The 21,946-nt window shown below is 48.5% G+C and overlaps 1 protein-coding gene across 1 annotated transcript; it reads right to left on the bottom strand.

Moving 5' to 3' along the window:
- Positions 1–4,895: 4,895 nt before the first annotated feature.
- Positions 4,896–13,454, bottom strand: FKBP4 (FKBP prolyl isomerase 4). Its single transcript, XM_040642031.1, has 10 exons — positions 13,159–13,454; positions 10,941–11,085; positions 10,321–10,463; positions 9,365–9,485; positions 8,938–9,094; positions 8,209–8,299; positions 8,029–8,112; positions 7,698–7,883; positions 7,003–7,242; positions 4,896–5,701 (listed from the first exon to the last, which is right to left on the bottom strand). The coding sequence occupies exons 1-10, from the start codon at positions 13,261–13,263 to the stop codon at positions 5,594–5,596; spliced, it is 1,380 nt and encodes a 459-aa protein (XP_040497965.1). The 5' UTR covers positions 13,264–13,454; the 3' UTR covers positions 4,896–5,593.
- Positions 13,455–21,946: the final 8,492 nt, after the last annotated feature.

Below are 21,946 nucleotides of genomic sequence, written 5' to 3'. Positions count from 1 at the left end.
GTTGCTGAAATTTTGGATCTGCGTTGCCCTGTGCCCTCCCCCTCCAGACAAAGCTCTTGCCTCCCTGCCTCAGTGGCCTTACTCTGTAGTAGAAATGGGATGTCACCATCATGGTTGGCCTCTTAGGGAAACTTTTCATGTTGAATCAAGTCCAGTCTTTCTTCGGGGTGCCTCATCAATCAGGGCGTCGTCTTATTTGTAAAATTCTACAGGTCTTCAGTACATTTTGAAGTTCAGGTCTGCAGGTCCAGGCCAGTTTATACACTGGTCTTTCAGTCTTTCAGGAGTCGACATTGTGAAAATAAGGATATCCATCTCACCTGGGGAGGTTGGGCCAGGGGATGGTCCCGCTTTCTGTATCTGAACATAGTGGGAGAAGGCACTGGAGGGCAGGACCTTTTTGCCTGGGGGTGGGGGGGGGATAGCACATTTTGTCCCAGAGGTCCCAATGGATCTAACAGGCAGATAAGATGAGAACAAGGAACAGCAAACAGAACAGTAAACAGGAGGCAGCCCAGACAAATACTGAGGACTGTGGACACGCTCAAGTTTCTGTTTTTGGTGGTATACTGTGGGCTTGGCCAGGTCCATTCAGAGGCTCTGTGTGACACAGGTGTGCTTGGTGCTTTCAATACATAATCTCCGGGTGCCTGGGTGGCTTCTTCGGTTGAGCGTCTGCCTTCGGCTCTGGTCGTGATCCTGCGTCGGGCTGCCTGCTCAGTGGAGAGCCTGCTTCTCCCGCTCCCTCTGCTGCTCCCCCTGCTTGTGCTCTCCTCTTTCTCTCTGTCAAATAAATAAAATCTTTAAAAAACAAACAAATAAATAAATCCATGATCTCATTATGGAGGGGTTGCATGCAACCTCATCCTCTCTACCACATCTCTTTTCTCTCATTCTAGCTCACACCTTAAGCTTCATTGTAGGTTTTAAGGGACGGAAGAACAAAGGCCAATTTCAAAATGTTTACCTCTAAATGTAAAGTTAAATCGTTTTGAATTATGTTTCTTTTCACCATTATTTCTCCATTGTTTTCTCTTTTTCCAGCCTTTTGAATGAAATTGTAAAATAAATAAATAAATGTATAAATTCATAAATAACCCAGGACAAAATAGATGAGGATCACCTGGCTTCTGCCACCAGGTGCCTGGCCTGACCCAGTTCTCTGACCCAGCACTTTCACAGTGCCTTAGTTTTATCTTCTTCAACGGTTGCGTTTCTTGACCCTTCTGTGCCAGGGGTTGCCTATTAATGTTTGTCCTGTAGGTCCTGTCATTATGATGACGTAATGTCACATGACAGCTTGGATCCCATGCCTTTTGGCTTTTGTCAAGAGAACCAAATAAATTTAGAAAGGGAGTTAAGATAGGTCTCCAAGAAATAGGACATGAATCAAATCTTTCTACTCTCCCCACCTTGCATCAGCTACTTTAACTGCATTGTGTGTTACAGTCTTGGTAAGTGGAACACACTAGGTGTTGCAGAGCCATGTGGACAGATCCCTGGCTCCACAAGGAACACCCCTGTTCTTGGCCCTTTCTAATGGAATGGGTGGTGGGTCTCCACTGGCACCAGCTCTAGAGCTCGTCTTTTTTAAGCCAAGCACTCTCTGAGCATGGGTGTTGGCTTACTCCCCAGAACTGCCTCACCAGGCCATCTTCTGGTTAGATGACATGGATACAGCTGTATGGCTGGCAGCTTCTTTACCAGCCAGCCAAAGGACAGCTTCATTTGAAACCTGCAACGGGAAGGGGCAGGGGCGGGGAGTGTTAAGCGGGAAGCATTTCCAGGGAGATTCTTTGTCCATTTCTTCCTCCAAGAGTAGGCAAAAGGGTCCAAGTTCTGTCTGCCTAGGATGGTCACATTAAGAATTGGACCTTTAAAACTCTACACCTGAGGCCCAGAGCCACTCACCATCCTGGGATCAGGGCCTAGGGCTTCCTAATGGGCTCAGTTTGAGACTTCGTCATTCCCCTTCCCTCTAATCTACAGTGTACCTTCGCATACTAAAGGTCCTGGGAAGTCCTCAAGTACAGAAACCTGTTTTCTCAGACTTACTTGACCTGGGAATTAGGCAGAACAACAGTGTGGGCAGCCGTGAGTGAAAGGCTGTTCTTCAGAGCTCTCCGTTTGAGTCCCACCCGCTTCCTCACACATTTGGCTGTGTCACAGGGGATCACCCACTCTGGAAAGCTTTAATCCTAGAGCCTGTCAGCGTTGTTATCTGGTCTGGTTTGGTTTTGTTTTAAAAGATTTTAAGTTCTCTCTCCACCCAACGTGGGGCTGAACTCCCAACCCTGAGATGAAGAGTTGGATGCCGAACCGACGGAGCCCGTCAGGCGCCCCACGGTTGTTGTCTGGTAGACTCTACTGGCTACTAACTGAAAGACGAAGAGTAGTCCTTCACTGTCTCTGGAGTCCAAACATGAGGAAACAAAGGATGATGAAAACGTTTCAGAACTAGATAGAGGTGGTGGTCGTACAGTGTCGCAAATGGACTAAATACCACTGCGTTGTTCACATTAAAATGCTTAATTTTATGTTTTGTGAATTCCACCTCAATTAAAAAAAAATACAACAGTTTTATGGGTGAAGCACTGCTGACAGTTGGACCCTATGGCCTTGGGGGAGGGGCACAGATCGGACCGTCCTCTCTTCTGGCCAGAGAAATCATGAAGGCTTTGTTTTTTCTTGATCCTCCTTCTTCAGAACCACTTCGTGACTCTTTCATTCTTACTTTGCCTCCCAAATTCGTATGTTCAGTGTTGTTCATTACATGCTAAACAAGGTTTTATTACCATCCTTAGATTTTATAATTGAGGACAGTGGGTGGTGCATTCTAGTTATCTGAGTTTGGCAAGCAGCCTGGGGAACTACAGCCAGAAAGTAGCAGTAATGATTTCCAGAACGAGGACAAGTTCTCTTACGTAGGATCTCTTTACTTTGGCTTTGTTCAGCACTGCCCTTTTCATTTCAACTTCAGGTTATAAGGCCCTGAGGTGTTCTGCATTTGGAAAGGGATTGGAAGAAACATGGTAGACAGGAATAAGGAGATTCCACTCTTAAGCAAAATGAGGTGTACAGTTCCCCCCTTTTATGGGGATGTGGCTGGCAGAGAGTGAAGGAGTCAAGTGCTCTGCTGCTGGTGTAAGGCAGGCAGGGCCGGGCCCCGCAGGGTTTTGTGGACCTCAGTAAATGTTCTAAGTGGGATGGGAAGTCATTGACAGGGTTTTAAGCAGTTGGACAGTAGACCTGGCTGGAGGCTCGTCTTGACGTTGGGGAGGGGCTGCTAGAACGGAGATGGGAAAGACTTGGGAGATCAATTTATAGAACTTGATGTGAGGGTCAGCACTAGGACAAGATGAACCCGATCTTAAAATTCCCAAATCTGCAGTAACAGCTAGCAGCGTTGGTTGCTACTGGTTTTCCTTATTCAAGCACATTCTCTCCATCCGGGCAGATTTTGAGTGTTGGTGAGGAAATGTTCAACTGATGAGGCTACGAACTTGAGCATGGTTCGGAGAGGGGACGTACATGACCTGTGTGTTTTTAATCCTCGACTTCTGGCCACTGAAATAAAACCTCTTCACGGTATGGTTTTAACGTTACATCAACTAAGGCTTATCCAGCTCCAGGATTCTATGGAAGTGTGTTCGTTTTAAACTCCTGGAGTCCCATGGAATCATTCAAAGCTGGAAGGAACGTTAGTAGTGTTTTGTCCACCCCCCTATTTTTGCAGCTAAGGAAACAGGCTCAACTTGTTCAGGGTCACATGGGCCTCCTAGCAAGTTTGGATTTGTTCCAGATTGCTCATATTCCAGGCAAACCCCTCTCTAAAGTGAGTCTGGTTTTCCTCATCTGCAAAATGGGGTGTTAACTCCTTTGTAGGACGGTTGCAAGGATGAAGGTTAATTCACGTGAGGCTCTTGGTTCAGTGCTAGGCTTCCATCCTAGGTGCTTCACGACGGTTAGCTACTGTCGTTGGCTACAGGGGCAAGATGGATCTTGAAATACCAAAAAGACCCAGATGCACAGGACTGTGTGGACTCAGCAAGAGTGTGAGCAAGCCCTGGGAGACTGAACCAAATCTTAGTTCTGGCTCATGGCATCAGCCATGGTGTAGGACTTGGTGAAATTTTCACACAAATTAATCTTCCTCAGTAAAAGCATGCAGAAATGTCTTCTGGAACCTATATACTTCTACCACTGTGCAGAAAGGACAGCTCACACAGGAGGGAAGAGGGCTAAGGCCACCGATAGAGGCTCTAGCCTGCAGCCACAGCCATCTGGATTAGATGAGACTTGTGTCCCTTGCCTTCTCCCAGGGCCCCGGCCAAAGGTCAACACACAGAAAGAAGTATAAGCTCTTTCCTATTAAGGCCTAGAGGCAAGCTGGAAAGCAGGCCTGAGCTGAGTGCCAGAGCGTCCTGGCTTGATGGCGGTTCTTCTGTACCTTAACTGTATGAAAGGTGTCTGACTGGAAGACTGCTAACAGGGATTTTTACCCTGAGAAGAAACCAAGAAAGCTTGTGCTTTGGGCTAAATTACTTGCCTCTACTGGACCAGTTAGGCAGTAGACCAATCTAGCCCAGAGACATACAAGTGGTCCCAGCATTTTACATCTATCTTCCTCCTCTTCAGTGATAGGGAAGGAAAACAGAGCTATGAAAATGTGCCCGGCTGTGGGGCAGGGGTGCTGGGAACCTATGGGAGGCTGAAGGCACTGCCCAGCTCCCAGAAGCCCTGTGTGCTGGCACCATGCCACACTCACGGAAGGCTTCATCAGCCGCCGCACTTTAAGCAGGACTGGGGAGGTGAGGACACTCCCTCAGTTTTGCCCCCCAAGTGTAGCCACCATGCCCACCCTCGGAGGCCAAACAGCAAGGGTTGCCGACACCCAGGTTTTATTTCCACTTTATTGCTCAAGCACAGAACTTGAGGTAAGCCCGGACCTTCAGCAACGTGCAGAGAAGAGGCTGAGGGGGTTGGGGACACAACCTGGCTGAGAAAGGAAACGGATCCAAAGGGAAATACTGGTGCGGGGACAGGTGGTGGTCATCAGGACACCAGAAGACATCTCAGCCATACCATCTGGGGTGAGGATGGGAACAAAGAGCAGTAACGGGCACAGCAGTGGTTTTTCCCATGCCCCTAGCACCCACATGGAGGCCCCGTTCGGGAATGGACCAGGAGGAGGGAAGGACGAGGAAAATGGCTGCCCAGGAGTCTCCCTCTCCACCCTGGTTTCAACATCAGACCCCGTGTAGCATCCCTACCACTCACTCCCTTCTACCATTTGAAAAATGGACATAGCGAACAGAAGCAGCAAAATAAATTAACGTTCTGATGAGTGTGCATGTGGATGGACGTTCATTCACATGTAATGGGGGAAGGGGGAAGGGAAGAGGGGGTGACACCACCTAAAACAATCCCCCAGCCTACTCCTTTACCCCTTCCCCCAAAGCCACCATCTAACCAGATAGAAAAATAAAGGTCTAATTCACTCAAAATTCTTCAGTTTTTACAAAACTAACAGGGTGGAGGAGGGGAGGGAGCAGGGGAGGCAGGCAGCCGCAGGAGTAGGGCTGGGCAGAGGCTATGCTTCCGTCTCCACCTGAGGCTGGCTCCCTGCCACATCGTTCTTCTGCTCATCCTTCATCTCTGCGTCAGCATGATGGTCTCCTGCAGCTACTGCTGCCTTGGCCTGGGAGAAAGGAGGACAGGAAGGGGGTGAGTTCCAGTTCTCATCTGGCCCAGGCCTCTGATGAGAAAGGGGACTTCCACTGCATGTCCCCACTCCCACTTGCCTGCACCAAGCTGATGTGGTGACTGGCTGTATTCACCTACCAGACTATACCATGCTGGGTCTGCACCACACACTCACCCTCCAAGTTAAAGAAAAAAAAAAAAAAAAGACACACGCTAGCTTCTAACAGAGTAACACTGACACAGCCAGGGCCCTCTCTAGGTATGTCCTAAAGATACAAACACACAAACATACGTTTACAAGATCATTTAGTGCAATACTACTTAGAACTGCACTCGTCCAACACGCTAGTGACCACCCCGTGTGGCTCCCGAGCACTTTACAACTAGGTCAAACTGATGTATTTTAAGTACAAAATAATATGGTGGATTTCTGGAGACTTAGTCTGAAAAATAAATAAATGCAATTTAAAAAAATCACAAGTTGCAGCATTTAGATACCTTGGGTCAACTAAATATTAAAATTAACCTCACCTGTTTCTGTTCACTTTTTTTTAGCATGGCTACTTGGAAAACTGAAAATCACTACAGTTTGCATTCTGTTTCTATTTAACACTGCTGGTTTCGAACGCTGGAAGATGAACACGGACTGGGGAAAACAGTAGGATCTTTGCCTACGATGGAATACCATCAGCACGGTGAGGAACGTGAAAGCTGTTTTTTATATTGACATGAAATAATCTTGCAGGGATGATACGAAGAAAGCATAATGTACAAAACCGGTAGAACATGTTGCCTTTTATTAGGGAAGAGGAAGAAAACTGTCTACCTGTCCATGTATAGAATTTACTGGAATCATCTAAACAGTGGTCATGTCCAATTGCTTCTGGATCCTGGGAGAGAGGCTTTTTACAACATATTCTTTTGTGCGGTTTCACTAGAACGATATAACTATATTACCTATTTAAAACAGGCTTTTAAAGTGAGGTTTAAAAAGGCACAGAGGACGGAGGCTGGGAGGCACGCACAGCACAACCAACTCCCGACCTCTAGGGCTCGCCAGTGGGTTTGTTTTTTTTTTTTTTTTTTAGCCCTGATCATAGAGGAACCGTGGCCCCCACAACAGCGGTTTTTGCCGAGGGGACATACGTGTTATTGCTCCAGGGACGAGGGCAGCAGCTGGTGTCCAGGAGCGGCGCACAACCAGAGGCGAAGAGCCACAGTGGCCGGGTCAGGCGCAGGGACGAGGCAGCGCCTTTTCTTCGGTCTATCCCCACCATTCCCTGTCCCAGGCCTTACCTTGCTCTCCTCCTCCGCCAGCCTCTCAAACATGTTGGCGTAGAGCTTCTTCTCCCGCGCGAGCTGCTTGCGGATCCGCTGCTGGCACACAGCCAGCTGGGCCTTGGCGGCTTTGTTGCTGGGGTAGAGCTGCAGGACCTTCTGGAAGTCAGCCCGTGCCAAGTCAAAGTCATTCACTGCCAGGTAGGCCTCTCCGCGGCGGAAAAGGCCCTTCTCGTTGTTGCTGTCCAGTTCCAGGGCCTAAGGACGCAGAGAAGAAGCAGCGGGGACACCTCAGCAGGACTGAGAACACGCACCACCGGCTCCACCTCAGGAAGGAGTCTTTGGGCATGAAACGGAAAAGACCACGGTCTAGGAAGGAACCCCAGTTAGTCCTGGGCTTTTGATGAGAGAGGAAGACCCTCAACGTTTCCATTCTCTCCAGAATAAAGCAGGTACTTAGGAGGGACAGCCTAGGAACCAGAGAAAATGCCATGGCGGTTCTTCACCTTCGTGGTTCCTCTACCGCCACCACTAAAGCCAAGGTGCTTGCTTCTTGAAGCCCTTGCCTCTGAGCCCTTCATCTCAGGGCTCCCACCGGTCCCCCTGCTACCCTATCTCTACCCTCGTCACCGAGGCCAAGTTTTGGACCCGCTGGCAACTCACCCAACCGAGCCTGGGACTGTTGCTCCCATCCCTCTTTAGACGGGCCTCACCTTGTTACAGCTTTCAATGGCAGCTGAGAAGGCCTGCAGTTTCAGATGACACATGGCCAGGTTGAGGTGGGAGGCCAGCCGAAGGGCCTGTGCCTTCTGTGCGTCCTCGTTAGAGAAACTGGACTCGTACTCCAGCCAGGATACAATCTTCTTGTACTGCAGCACAGCTTGCTTATACTTGCCTTCCTAGAAAGGGAGGGAGGCTCGGGCACCAGGCTGTCCTCCCCCGCCCCCCCGCAGGACCAGCCGGCTCCGATCCACGCTGTGAAGACTGCGGGTGCTCCCTGTCCCCTCCCTGGGCGTGTCCTCAGGGCCCTGGATGCTGGCTCACCTTGAAGTACATAGTGCCCCGCTCTTTCACGATGGTGCTCTGTTCCAGCTTCTCCTCGGAGTTCATCTCCCAAGACTCCTTGGCCTGCCGTACCCCGAGGGAGAAACAAAGGCATCAGATACCCCAGAGCCACGTACCGGAACGTGAATTCAGGACAGAAAGGACCTTGAGCAAACTTACCTTCTCAAAACTCCTGAGGTCTACTTCATACTTCAGCTCGGCATTTGGTGGGATCTGGAACTTTTCCTTCCCCACGTTGCCAAAAGCATAGCTGTGGGGGCAAAAAAACTAGGTCACCACAGCCACGCTTAACCTGCTCCACACTGAAAAGGCTTCCTGTCTGTTTCCTGCGAAGCACCTCCCCATCCCTTGAGATTTGGTTCAAATGTTTCCTGTTTGGCAAAATCTTCCCTGACCTCTTCACATAATTAGTTGGTCTCTCAGCATCTTCCATATCCTTCTAACTCGTACTAACGCTGGAACGGTTACTAATTTACGAATTACTGAATCTCACCGAACAAGTCCCTAGAAAGCAGGAATATCTTTGACTACCTACAAATTTTCAGCAATGCGTCTGGCACATAATAGGTGTGTTTCAATAAATGTCGTTAATGATCAAATATGTTTAATAGGAGACAACAATTTTGACACTAGTAGAGGAGGAAACCTGGAGCAGCCATGACTGAAAGGATTAGGCTTTGATTCCAGATGTGGACAGTTGTGACCATGCTCCTAAACACGGAGATCGTGTTTGCTGTGCCAGAGTCACAGGGACCGCTAATGAGGCTGTGGGGGTGGTGAACACACACAGAGGAACGGATAAAAACGGCTAATTACACTACTCATTGTGGACATACCGATCTCTGACCTTGGGTCACCCACCTGCTCTACCAAGTGCCCACTCCTCACCTGGGCTTGAGGTACACAACGGAATGTTCTCCTTTTTCCATGCGCTGAATGGCTTTCTCCAGCCCGCAAGGCAGGTCCAGGCTCTCCCCCTCGCCAACCTCAAAGCGGAGCTCCCGCTGGTCAAACATCTGGTCCTTGTAGTACCCTTCCAGTGCAACTGGCATGAGAAAGAGGCAGCGTGCCAGGGATGTGAGCAGGCAGGGGGCTGAGGAAGGAGGCCACTCGCCTCCCTCCGTGAGCTCATCACTGCCTGCCCCCAAAGTGCCCTTGTCATATTCTCAGAGCTGGAGGGATGTTACGAAGGTACGGTCTAATCCCTCATCTCTCAGACAAAACACTAGGCTCAGAAAAGGAAGTGACTTGCCCAGAGCCACCCAAGGCCTAAGTACCAGAACTGGAATGCAAGCCGCAGACTGTGCTGTCTCACCCTCCACAATGGCGCCCTCGTTGGGCCTGGCGTAGCCTTCACCCCGAGTCCGTATTCTCCGGATGATCCCGGCGTCTTCTTCTTCTGTCAGGTCCTCTCCCCTGAACTCGAACAACTCCACCTGTGGGACGAGATGCAAGGTGACACAACTCCCTTCGGCCTAACCCGTCAGCAGAAGAGTCCCAGGTCACTGCCAGATCAGGCCTGAGCGCAAGGGCAGCCATACCAAGAGCAGACAAAGTGGCACTTTCACTAAGTTCTGGGAGCTCTCGTCGCAACCTTGGTAGCGGTGGGCAGGTCACACAGATTTTGTTGACCTCACAAGATCCATCGATTTACTACCTGCTCCACGCAGGAAGGACACACTCCACCAGTCCTAATCTAGGCGCACGACAAGGCCAATCTGGTAGGCAGTGGAAATGACCCAACAGCATTCCGCGGTCTTGCGAACACTCTCCAAGTATCCACAAAGGAGGGCTCAGCCACTCTGACACCGAATGGTGTCAAGTTCCACCTCTCGGTGAAGGCTTATCCTCACCCCCTCAACCCATGGCGGGCATCTCTCCCCTCCTTTTGATCTCTAAAGCACCGATATGCTATACTGTCGTTTGTAACGATACAGATTCTGACCCCTGACAGTCAAAATTATAACCAATCTCTGGGCATGGCTCCTGAGAGAAAACATGCCTCAACCCTTACCCCTCGCTTCAAGTCTGAGGAGGGGTTTGTGGCCATCTCTTTCCCCCCTAAATCCCCACCAGCGGCCGCCTTCTGGCAGCTGCAGGCTCTGTGCACAGCAGAGCCAGATACCCTCTCCAGGTCCCTTCCTCCCTTAAGGCCAGGCCCTTAGCCTTGGCTACATTGTCTCCAAGCGGCAGGAAGCGCTGGAGGGCAGCCAGGCCCTGGGCTGAGGTCAGGCTGGCCCTTTGCCTTGCTCTCTGTGCCTGGACACTCACCTCAAACACAAGCGTGGCATTGGGGGGGATTTTTGGAGGGCTGCCTGCCGAACCGTAGGCATACTCTGGTTTGCACGTGATGTGGCACACTTCTCCCACCTTCATGGTTGCTACAGCAATGTCCCAAGCCTTAATGACCTCCCCTGTAGGTACAGAAAGCAAACAGGTCCTCCTTGGCAGAGATCTGACCCTGGTCTCAAACAGTGGCACCAGAGACCTTTATTACCCCATGCCCACGGGGAAGATGTACACTCTTCAGAAACGAGACCAGGGAGGTAGAGAACCTGGTTGCAGGAAGCACTGTAGGTCTCGGACCTCTTAAAGAAAGAAAAGAAAAAAAAACAAAAAAACAAAAAACACTCAACCCTGGAACAAAGGAGTTCAAGAAACAAGACAATCCACCCCAAGGAGGAATTGAGGTATTCAAGAGGTGATCGGGGAAGGCGAGACAGAGATCAATATGGTTCCAGGAGATGGGGGAAGAAAAAAGTTAACAGATGAATAATTCACAGATTGTAACAGACCATTCCTCCTGACACTTTTGAGAGTATGGTTTCTGCCTGTGACAGCTTATATTCTCCTCAGAACCGATGCTACCAACCCAGTAACCATGCGCCTACCTTTGCCCAGGTCAAAGGAGAATTTGTCCTTGCGGTCCAGACTGGAGTCAAACTTGGTGCCATCTAACAGCCAGCCAGTGTAGTGGACAAAGACACGGTCCCCAATCATGGGCATCTCGGTGCCCGTGCCCTCTCGTTTGATGACCTGGGAGGAAGGCAGAGAAGGTGAGTACCCAGGTGTGGGGGCAGAAAGAGGCACCAAAGCTGCCTGCACACCTCTGATGGAAACACAGAGGGACTCCTCTGCCTCCTTGTAAGCAAAGGGACTAAGCCTCAAATGATTCCGACATGAGGTCTGGCTACACGCCAATGGACACCCCCACTGACTGCCCCCCCATATTTCTTGAGGTGCAGCAGGGCTTGGTTTGAAAACTAGAGACAAAAGACCCAAGGTCAAGTTTCTGCTGTATGATCTTGTGCAAGTCAAGCTCTCTAGAACTCATTTGTAAAGTAGTGATAATAATCCCTATCAGGGTTGGAGAATTAAATCGGTAGAAAGTTGAAGATGATTATTATCAGCAGCAAAGGGGGAAGCACTTATGCAGGGTTTCCTCATTCTTCCTACATGCCGGTGGTCATCAGATCCAAGTCTGGTTTGTGGATAAGTGAAGAGTAAGAATATGAATAACGAACAGAACAGCAGCTGTCCAAAAGAAGTGAAGAAAATACCAGGTCACCGATGAGCACAGGAGCCCTCCCTCAGGCCCTAAACTCTGACTTGGAACACAAACATTCCTGGCTGGTAAGCTAGTGGTCTTTTATTTGAGGGCTGGAACATTTCTCAGGAACTTTAACAAGCTCTGCTGCTCTTCTTCACATTTGGAAAAGGTAACAAGGAGACTCCATGGGTCACCTGGTAGGTATGTAGTTACCTTCTAAGGGAAAGCCTGCATGACAGAATGAACAGAACTCGAGGAGTAAGGGGAAGGAATGGAAGATAAAAGGGAAAAGGACCCTTCTGGGAATAATAACCTTGTAGAAACCACCAGGACGCTGGAGAGATTAGGGGAAGCCACATGCCCCCTGGAAGAACAGCTTAAGATTCCAAATCTGGGGCAAAACCAGGAGCATTTCGGGACCAGATAAGGGCTCCCCGAGGTCGCTAGCTTTGCCCAGGCCACGCACACCCACACCCACACGTGCGGAACGAAGCAGCGGGAAGCCAGGGTGGAAACACTGGATGAGGAGGAGGCATGAAATCCAGGCTAGGATTTCGCCATCCTGGACTCTGCAGAACCTGCTCTGAAGCACCATCAGAGTCGTCCCGACCCAGGTCAAGATGCCCTGCCCCTGAGTGCTGGACCCCTCCCCTTCGCTCCTCCGAGGCTCCCAGCAAAGCACCTCCTCCACGCCCCACACCCCTTGCCCCAACTCACGAAGAGGGCGGGCGAGGTGGGAGGGGAACTACAGGTCCCGGCATGCACCGCTCCCTGGTTTTCCCGGGGCCGGGGGGTAGGGAGGCCAGCATGGCTGAGCGGGTGACCTAGCTGGGTCCACCCAGCCTTTAGGAAGGGGGTAACCAAGGGGACGGAGAGCGCCAGAACCTCTCTCGCGGCCAGGCCCCGGGCGCCAAGTCGTATAAAGACCTCTGGGCCAGGAAATCACTCTGGTGACCCCGCTTCAGGTCCTAGCTAATATTTAACTGCCCGGGGGACCCGAGATCTCGCAGCACCGCCGGCGAAGGCGGCCAGGGACTTCCCGGCTGCGGCCGGCGGCCGAGGCGCAGGCGGCCTGGCCGGGGTCGCGGGGTCGGGGAGAGGTTAAGTGAGAGAGGAGCGGCGTCGGGGCCGGAGAAGGAGCGGGCCCGGGCCGGCCCCTGCCGGGGTGCACGCTGTCCGGGGCCCCCTAGCTGCAGCTCGCGTGCAGCGATGCGGCCCCGCCCCTCCCTCCGCGCTGCACCGCGCACGCCGGAGTTGGCGCTGCAGTCCCGGGCCCGGGCGCCGCAGGGGCTGGGGGGCCGGGGCCTCACCCGGACCGCGGGTTCCCCAGGGGGCCAGAGAATGGCCGTGGGGAGGCCCGCACACCTAGGCCACCCTCTGTGAGCGTGCGGCGGCCCTCCCACCCCCGAACAACGCAGCCGAGTCCAGAAAGGCGATGCAAGCGGCCGCCAGCCGCACACCCGGCTCAACGACCCGCCCGGACGCTGCAGAGACGGCCCGGGGCTCCCCAGCTCGACGGAAGGTCGGCTGCTATGGGCGCCTGCGCCGCCGCCCCTTACCTTCAACACGCCTTCGTCTTGCTTGGGGCTGATGTCCACCCCCTCGAGGGGCAGCGGCGCCGACTGCGCCCCGCTCTCGGCCGCCTTCATCTCCTCGGCGGTCATCACCGCTCGGTGCGCCGTTTACTCCGGGAGTCAGGCACTGGGCGCGAGCCAAGCCCTCTCAGCCGGGCCTCTCTGTACGGGTGTGCGGGCGGGAGGGCACTGGCGGCTGCCGCCCAGTTGCGAACCGGTCGAAGGCTCGAGCACCTCTGACTCCCGGCGCGCTCGCAGCCCGCGGCGTATCGGGCGCGGGAGCGGGAGTAGGTGGGTAATGAGCGGCCGCGGGGAGCGATTGGTCCCACCCCGCCGCGGAGGGAGGGGCTGGGAGGAGCTGGAGCGGGAGCGAGGGACGGAGGGGGAGGGGGCGGAGAACTTTCTAGAGACGGCGGCTGCTAAGCCAGTTCGGTCTTCAGTGCTAAGGGTGCTTATATGAACGCGTGTGTGTTTTGTTTGGGGTGGGTTTTTTTTTTTTTTTTTTTGTTCATTTCTCCTTCTGGCTGCCTGGCGTCCCTCCCCCCCACTCCTGGGACCCTCGGACTCTGGGGATTTCCCCCGCTCCCCCCACCCCCCGTCAGCGCCTTCCCGGGCCCGTTTCCCGGTCTAACCGGATTCTTCCAGATCTTTCTCCATCCCCCTACATCACTCCAATACCGAGTCTGCCAGCTTCCCCAGATCCGCCCTATACATTGCAGCCTGCAGCGTGGTTTGCTTAGAGCCCTGTAGCCGGATGTGAGTGGCAGCGCGTCCGTCTCCCCGCACCGAGACGCGCATTTTTATAAAAGCCGGTCGTAAGCACAGAAGGCATGGCCTCCCCATCTTTACTTGGCGTGTGTATACTTAACGAACTGGGGAGAGTGAAGGAAAGGGGAGTCAGGCGGGGAGAAAATTAGTGAAAAGCGGTAACTCCAGTGCACAGAATCGGGAAAGCAACCTTGATTTCCGCAGAGCCGGGAACACGTGCCGCCTTTAGCTCTTTAAAATGCTAGGAGCGCGGATTTGCAAGAAATGACCCGCTGAGCTAAGGACTCTTTAAATGGGGCGCATATTAAAGAGACCTTCCCCGGCAATAATAAAACGACCGTTTAGATTAATTCTTTAAAATAAAATTGGTTTCAAGTCACGAAAAAGTCACTCCATTTTACCAAAGACCCACAGGAAGGAATATTTGGTTCTCAAGTGTTTATCGACTGCCTGCGGCGTGCAGAGTGTGCAACTCAGAGCTCTGCAGCACCTAGTTACCTAAACAAATAGCCTTTGACAAAAAAGAACCATCTAGAGAGTGTTGGTTTTGCTCAGCGCTCCACCCCAGCTTAACGCAGTGCCTGGTGAGTGGTATCAAATAGTTTATTAGCTACAGAAATTTGTATTCCAATAATCTTTTTTTGGAGTCCTCGCTGTGTGTCTGGCGCTGTGCTGTTGTATGCAAACTGTCCCATTTAGGTACATAATTTACCCCATTGTAGGTGAAATTGCAATACCCTAACGTAATTTGATCATTCATTATAGTCCTCTCCGATGGAGCCTAAAGGGAAGGGGATGCAGAAGAAATAAAACCGTTTCCTCCAGCAATTTACAGCAAATGACTTTAGCTGCAACCAGCACATGTCTCATTAGATGACTGGGGATACACTAAGAGGGTATGGGGGGATTAATGTATTTCTTTTCTATGCGTCCCTTGGTAGAGTAAGAAGTAACAGTGTGGAGGTTCTCCGAAACTCCAGGAGACGGGTGGTGGGTACGGTGCTGGCTGGATGGATTGGCAGTTATCTTGCTTTTGGTATATGCGCTTGGCTATCCCAATATGTGCTAATTGCTTTTTCTTTTTTCTTTTTTTGGGTAGGATTTTATTTATTGATTTATTTTGGAACAGAGAATAGGGAGAGGGAGAAGGAGGGGGAAGAATCTCAAGCAGACTTCATGCTGAGCGAGGAGCCCATCCCTGGGTCCAACCTCAGGACCCAGAGATCACGACCTGAGCTGAAACCCAAGAGTCAGACACTTAACCGACTGAGCCACCCTGGCGCCCCTGTGCTACTTTCTTTTGATGCTAGGACCATTGAATATTATCTGGAGGAATGAGTTGGGATGGAAAAGAAAAGTTCACTTTTAGAGGACTGCTTTTCTACATCTTTTTCTTTATTGGAAGCAAATAGCGTAAGTCTACATCTTTTAGTTTTCATGAGCACATATTGAGTGCTTAAGATGCACGTGCCACTGCGAGTTGGGTCACCCGGGTACTATTTAACTGGAGCAGGTTCTGGGAATAGTAACACTTGTCAATGAGAGGAGTTGTGATGGTTAGGAAGGAGGGAACGTATGGCAGGTATCTAGCACAGTGCCTGCCTTCAAGTGGCTGGTTACTGAATGATGATCATTACTCTAATGTGGCAGGTATCATGGTGGAGATGGGGGCAGAGTGCTAAGCACATGGAAGTCTATTAGAGAGGGGATCGATGGGGTGGAAGGGAAAGAGGAAGGATACGAGGGAAAGGTTTCCAGTGAAAAAGTTCTGATCCTGTTCAGTGGATGACTACAGGAGGGGCTGAGAGGGGGAAGGGAGAGGGGAGGGGCAGTAGGCATTGGGCCCTTGAATTCCCAGACCAGAACCCTATTGTTTCTAGATCCCTCCCCCCAGGTTCTTCACATTATATTCTAATTGTAAGACTTATACATACTCCACGTAGAAAGTACGCAGATATTTTTCTTAACCTCCCCTGACTGAGCCCATTCTTAGCCTATTTAAATTAGTATTCCCGTTAAAGATCAACAATGTAATTATTTCCACTGGTATTAACCACTCATTCAAAATCCTTCCAAAATTTTTCCTTTTTGCTAGAAGAAGAGAGCATACTTTTTTTTTTTTTTTAAATCACCCACCTTATTCTGGATATGACTCATGCTGTGGTCAGAAGCTTTGTTATTGCCAAAATCAGCCTTCCTGAGCTCATCTAATTCACCTCCCTAATGGTAGGCCCATCCTTCAGACATGAAGACCCTCCTGTCTTTCAAAGTTACTGTTTTGACCTTCTTTGACTGCCAATGTTGTTAAACATTTAATATATATATACGTATATATACGTATATATATGTATATATACATATATATATACGTATATATATATACGTATATATATATATTTGAATCATTCCAAAGTATGTGTATGTGTTTGTACATGTACACATACACACAGCATGTAACATACCAACATGACGAACCTTGGGAATATACACCTGGCCTAGGGATTACAACATTACCAGTATGATTTGTGTCAAAAATGTAATAGCAAGCCCTACTGGGTATTTACCCAAAGAATGTGAAAACGCTAATTTGAAAAGATATATGTACCCTTATGTTTATTGCAGCATTATTTTCAATAGCCAAATTATGAAAGTGCTCCAAGTGTCCGTTGACAGATGAATGGATAAAGATGTGGTATATTCATGCAATGGAATATTACACAGCCATAAAAAACAAAATCTTGCCATTTTCAACAACATGGTTGGATCTGGAGAGTGTAATGCTAAGCAAAATAAGTCAGTCAGAGAAGGACAAATCCATATGATTTCCCTCATATGTGGAATTTGAGAAACAAAACAAACAAAGAAGATAAGAGACTCTTCACTCTAGAGAACAAAGTGATGGTTACCAGAGGGGAGGTGGGTGGGGGGGGTGAACCAGGTGAGGGGATACAGAGTACACTTATCATGATGAGTGCTGAATGATGTATAGAATTGTCGAATCATTATATTGTACACTTGAAACTAATATAAAACTTCTATGATAACTATACTGGATTTTTAAAAAACGTAATACCAAAAATGTTAAGGACACTTACATAATTTCTTTCTACTTTTGGTATCTTTTGATTGAGAAAATGCAAACTATACTACTGACTAAAACAGCTACTCCATAGTTCATGAAACATATATTTACTTACTTATTTTAGTGATTACTGGTCTTTTCTTCTTACTATTATTTTTATTCTAAGTAGGCTCCACACCTAGCACGGAGCCCAACACAGGACTTGAACTCACGACCCTGAGATCAAGACCTGAGCCAAGATCAAGAGTCAGACACTTAACCAACTGAGCCACCTAGGCGCCCCCAGTCCATTTTCATACACTTGGAAAATGGTGGACCTTTGCGTGAGGTTTGCACATAAGAAATCTGCATAGTGTAAAGGTTAAGCTCTTGAGCTCTGGCTTGGGTTCAGCTTTCTCAGTTTCATCATTGAACACACTATGGGGCCTTGGGCCAGTTTTCCTGAGCTCTAAAATGGAATCATGCTAGTACCTACCTCAGAGGGGTTTTCTTTGAGGATTAAATGATTAGGTGTGAAGTACTTAAAGCAGTGCATGGCCCATAGTAAGTAGGTAAGTGGTAATCACTCTGGATGCCACGTTTTATTTAGTCAGCCAGTTGATTGCTGGAATATGGAATAAAAGCCCTGGAGAACCCTGTCTCTGGCCCTCTGGGCGAGATCCGCTGGTCTGGACAAGCGTTTGTGCTCTCATTTCCAGGGGAGTGCTTCTCTCCTAATGTTAAATTGTATTTGTACCTTTTGCTCTCTAACACTCCGTTATGACTCTGACTATCTAATATAACTCACAGCATCTTTGTGTGCTGACATTTTGTCATACCAAAAGGACTGGGAGCCGTGTGAAGGTAAGGATTTGGTCTTCCTATTTCCTTGGGCTGCACCATTATCTGATCTCCCTGGGGATAGGAGAGTATTTAGTGGTTGTCCTGCTAAGTGAAAGAGTTGTTCTTCTTCCTTTTAAACATAAAATCGAATTTCCTACCACAGATAAATACGTATGTTTTTTGTTTTGCTCCTAGCGTGACAAAAAGCAGCCAGTTTTCATCCTTCTGCATCTAAGGGTGCACTGAAATTTGACTTTGGCCTTGTTTTTCAGGGGATCGTATAGCTAAGTACTTACCTGGGCGTTGTTTCTAGTTTCCCAAACTTGAGTGTGATTAAAGGTTAGGTGCCTGTGTAGGTGTCATCCTGTCTAATTAACGTAACTAGAATGAGGATTATCGTTTGAGAAAAATAAAATCTTGCCCTCTGTTGCCCTTGGTTGAAAGTAAATGTATATTTAATATCGTAAATGTGCACCGTAATGACCACAGGAGCAGCCCAGCAACTGTCATTACTGAGAAATTAAATTATTCTTCCTTCAGTACAGTGTCAAACTTCTATAATGGGTCTGCTAACATTTTTAAATGTTTAAGCTGTAATTATAAAAAGTTCATACGGGAGTTTGGATTTATTCTTGTATTACGGAAGTTCATTCTATGTTGGTAATAGCTTTAGTTTAGTCAGATATCGACTTTAATATTTATTCCTTCAACATTTATCCAAAATGTGTATTCAGAGCGTCTGTCTTAAACCTTTCACATGATGGCATTTAACCTCTCCACAACTATCCACCTGCAGGGGAACTATCTGGTATTCCCTTGGGCTTACTTGCTCAGGTTTGATTTCCTCATGGAGCCTTAAGCCAGGGGTGGGAATACTCACACAGATTTTGGGATAGACCAGACAGACAGAGCCTCATACACCTTTGGGGAAAAGGGTACCCTTTTATAAAGGGGTTCTTGGTTTGCTCCTTCACTGATCAATTGCTTGACATCCCAACTAGCCTCTCTTTCCCGTGGAAAGGAAAGATAGGCTTATGGAGAACATTCCTCAGCCCGTCCTCAAGACTGGCGCCCCCTAATGCTTACCATCACAGCTTCCTAGAAATGGCCAGTTGATGTAAAGATATTTACTGAGCACGTATTGGGTTCCAAGGTCAGCAGTAGGGATTGTGGGGTGCCTAGATTCTACGACAGAATTATCCTACCCTTGAGGTGCTTACGTAGAAAAGTTAGAGCAACAAAAAGGGCTGACCAGAGTGGCACTTTTTCGGAGTGCAAAATGCCCAGATCTGGTAAGGAGAAAAGTATGCTGGGCAGGCCTCAAAAAGAGGTAGAACTTGAGAAAGATCTTGAAAGATGGATAATGATATACTTTTATTTATTTATTGTTAAGATTTTATTTATTTGTCAGAGAATGAGAGAGGGAGAGAGAGAGCACAAGCAGGGGGAGTGGAAGAGGGAGAAGCCAACTCCCCACTGAGCAGGGGCTGGGGCTCGATCCCAGGACCCTGGGATTATGACCTGAGTGGAAGGCAGGCACTTAACCGACTGAGCCACCCAAGCACCCCTTAAAAGATTTTTTAAAAATTTATTTATTTGAGAGAGAGAGAGCACAAGCAGGGGGAGGGCAGGCAGAGGGAGAGGGAGAAGGTGTCACTAGGGAGCTTGATGTGGGGCTCGATCTCAGGACCCTGGGATCATGACCTAAGCCAAAGGCAGATGCTTAATTGACTGAGCCACCCAGTCGCCCTATTCTATGAACATTCTTACACATGACTTTTAGAGACATCAGTGCTCATTTCAGTTTGGTATGTACCTAAGAAATGGGATTGCTGGGTCATGGGTTTTTCTTATACTTAGCTTTGGTAATGCTGCCAATTTTCTGAAATCGTGGTATCAAGTTACACTCCCACCGAGAGTGTCAGAGTTCCGGTTCCTGCACATTCCTGCCAAAACATGGTATCGTCAGTCCTTTTAAATGCAGCTTATCTGGGGGATGTAGTGCCGTGTAATTTGTATTCCCTTGATAATTAATGCAGTCAAATACCTTTTCGTATACTTATTGGCCGTCTGGGTAGCTCCTTCAAATTTGTGAAGTACCTGTTCCTATCTTTGGCTCATTTAAAAAGATTACATTGTCTATCTTTTTGTTATTAATTTTGGAGTTTCTTTCTATATTCTAGGTAAGATTTGCTTTGACAGGGGCACCTGGGTGGCTCAGTCGGTTAAATGTATGCCTTCAGCTCAGGCGGTTGAACGTCTGTCTTCAGCTCAGGTCATGATCTCAGGGTCCTGGGATCGAGTCCCGCATCTGGCTCCCTGCTTAGCAGAGAGTCTGCTTCTCCCTCTCCTTCTGCCCCTCCCCAATCCTACTCCTGCTCTCTCTCTCTCTCTCTCTCAAATAAATAAATAAATAAATAATCTTAAAAAACTGTATTTGCTTTGACAGATATTGCAATAATCTTTTGGTCTGTAGCATGCCTTTTCCCTCACATAATGGTATGTTTCGGTGAATATTTTAATTTCAATGAAGTTCAATTTACTAATGTATTTTTTATGGTTAGAGATTTTCTTTAATAGATTTTATTTTTATTTTCATTTTTTAAAAAGAGGTTATCTTTCTTTCTTTCTTTCTTTCTTTCTTTCTTTTTTTTTTTTTTAAAGATTTTATTTATTTGACAGAGAGAGACACAGCGAGAGAGGGAACACAAGCAGGGGGAGTGAGAGAGAGAAGCAGGCTTCCTGCTGAGGAGGGAGCCCGATGCGGGGCTCGATCCCAGGACTCTGGGATCATGACCTGAGCTGAAGGCAGACGCTTAACCACTGAGCCACCCAGGCGCCCCTAGACTTTATTTTTTAGAGCGGTTTTCGGTTCAAAGCAGAATTGAGCGGAAGGCACAGAGATTTCGCATAGACCCCGTACCATCACACCCATTATCGTAGCCTCTCTTCATTATCAACACCCCTCACCAGAGGAGCGCGTTTGTCACAACCAATGAACCTACATCAACATTCACTATTGATCAAAGTTCGTCGTTGACATCAGGGTTCACTCTTGGGCTTGTACGTTCTACGAGTTTGGACAAATTTGTAATGACGTGTATTTACCATTATAGTAACCTCCAGAGTAGTTTTACTGTCCTGACAATCCCCTGTGTTTTCTGCCTGTCCATCCCTCTCTCCCCTCATAACCCCTGGAACCACTGATCTTTTCACTGTCTCTGTAGTTTTGCCTTTTCCAGAACGTCATGTAGTTGGGATCATACAGTAACGTAGCCTTTTCAGACTAGCTTCTTTCACTCAGTAGCATGCATTTAAGTCTCCTCTATGTCTTTTCATGGCTGATAGCTCATTTCTTTTTAGCGTTGAATGACTCTGCGCCGTGTGGGTGTACCACAGCTTGTTTAACTGTTTGCTCCTGAAGGATGTCTTTTTTTTTTTTTAAGATTTTGTTTATTTATTCGACAGAGATAGAGACAGCCAGCGAGAGAGGGAACACAAGCAGGGGGAGTGGGAGAGGAAGAAGCAGGCTCCCAGCGGAGGAGCCTGATGTGGGGCTCGATCCCATAACGCCGGGATCACGCCCTGAGCCGAAGCCACCCAGGTGCCCCAGGGATGTCTTGACTGCTTCCAAGTTTTGTCAATGATATTGTTATTGAATAACAGTATTCAGTTTATTGAAGAACTGACTAAAGCTGTTGTAAACACCCATGTGCAGGTGTTTGTATGGACATCAGTTTTAAACTCCTTTGGGTAAATCACTGTATGATAAGAGTATGTTTAGTTTTGTAAGAAACTGCCAAACTAGATTGCAAAGTGGCTGTTTTGCATTCCCCCCAGTGACAACTAGGAACTCTCTTTCCTATTTCTCCATATCCTAACCAGCATTTGGTTTTGTCAGTGTTCTGGATTTTGGCCATTCTAGTAGGTATGTAGTGCTGTCTGGTTTTAATTTTCTTTTCCCTGTGACATATGATGTGCAGCACCTTTTCATATGCTAATTTGCCGTCTGTATATCTTCAGTGAGGTGTCTGTCAAGGTTTGGGCTCATTTTAAATTCAGAATTGTTTGTTTTCTTATCGTTGAGTCTTTTTTTTTTGA

This window comes from Ursus maritimus, unplaced genomic scaffold (assembly GCF_017311325.1).
Source record: "Ursus maritimus isolate PB19 unplaced genomic scaffold, ASM1731132v1 scaffold_26, whole genome shotgun sequence".
Taxonomy (NCBI): domain Eukaryota; kingdom Metazoa; phylum Chordata; class Mammalia; order Carnivora; family Ursidae; genus Ursus; species Ursus maritimus.
The sequence above is the reverse complement of the archived record's forward strand: the minus strand, read 5'-3'. Positions and strand labels throughout refer to the sequence as shown.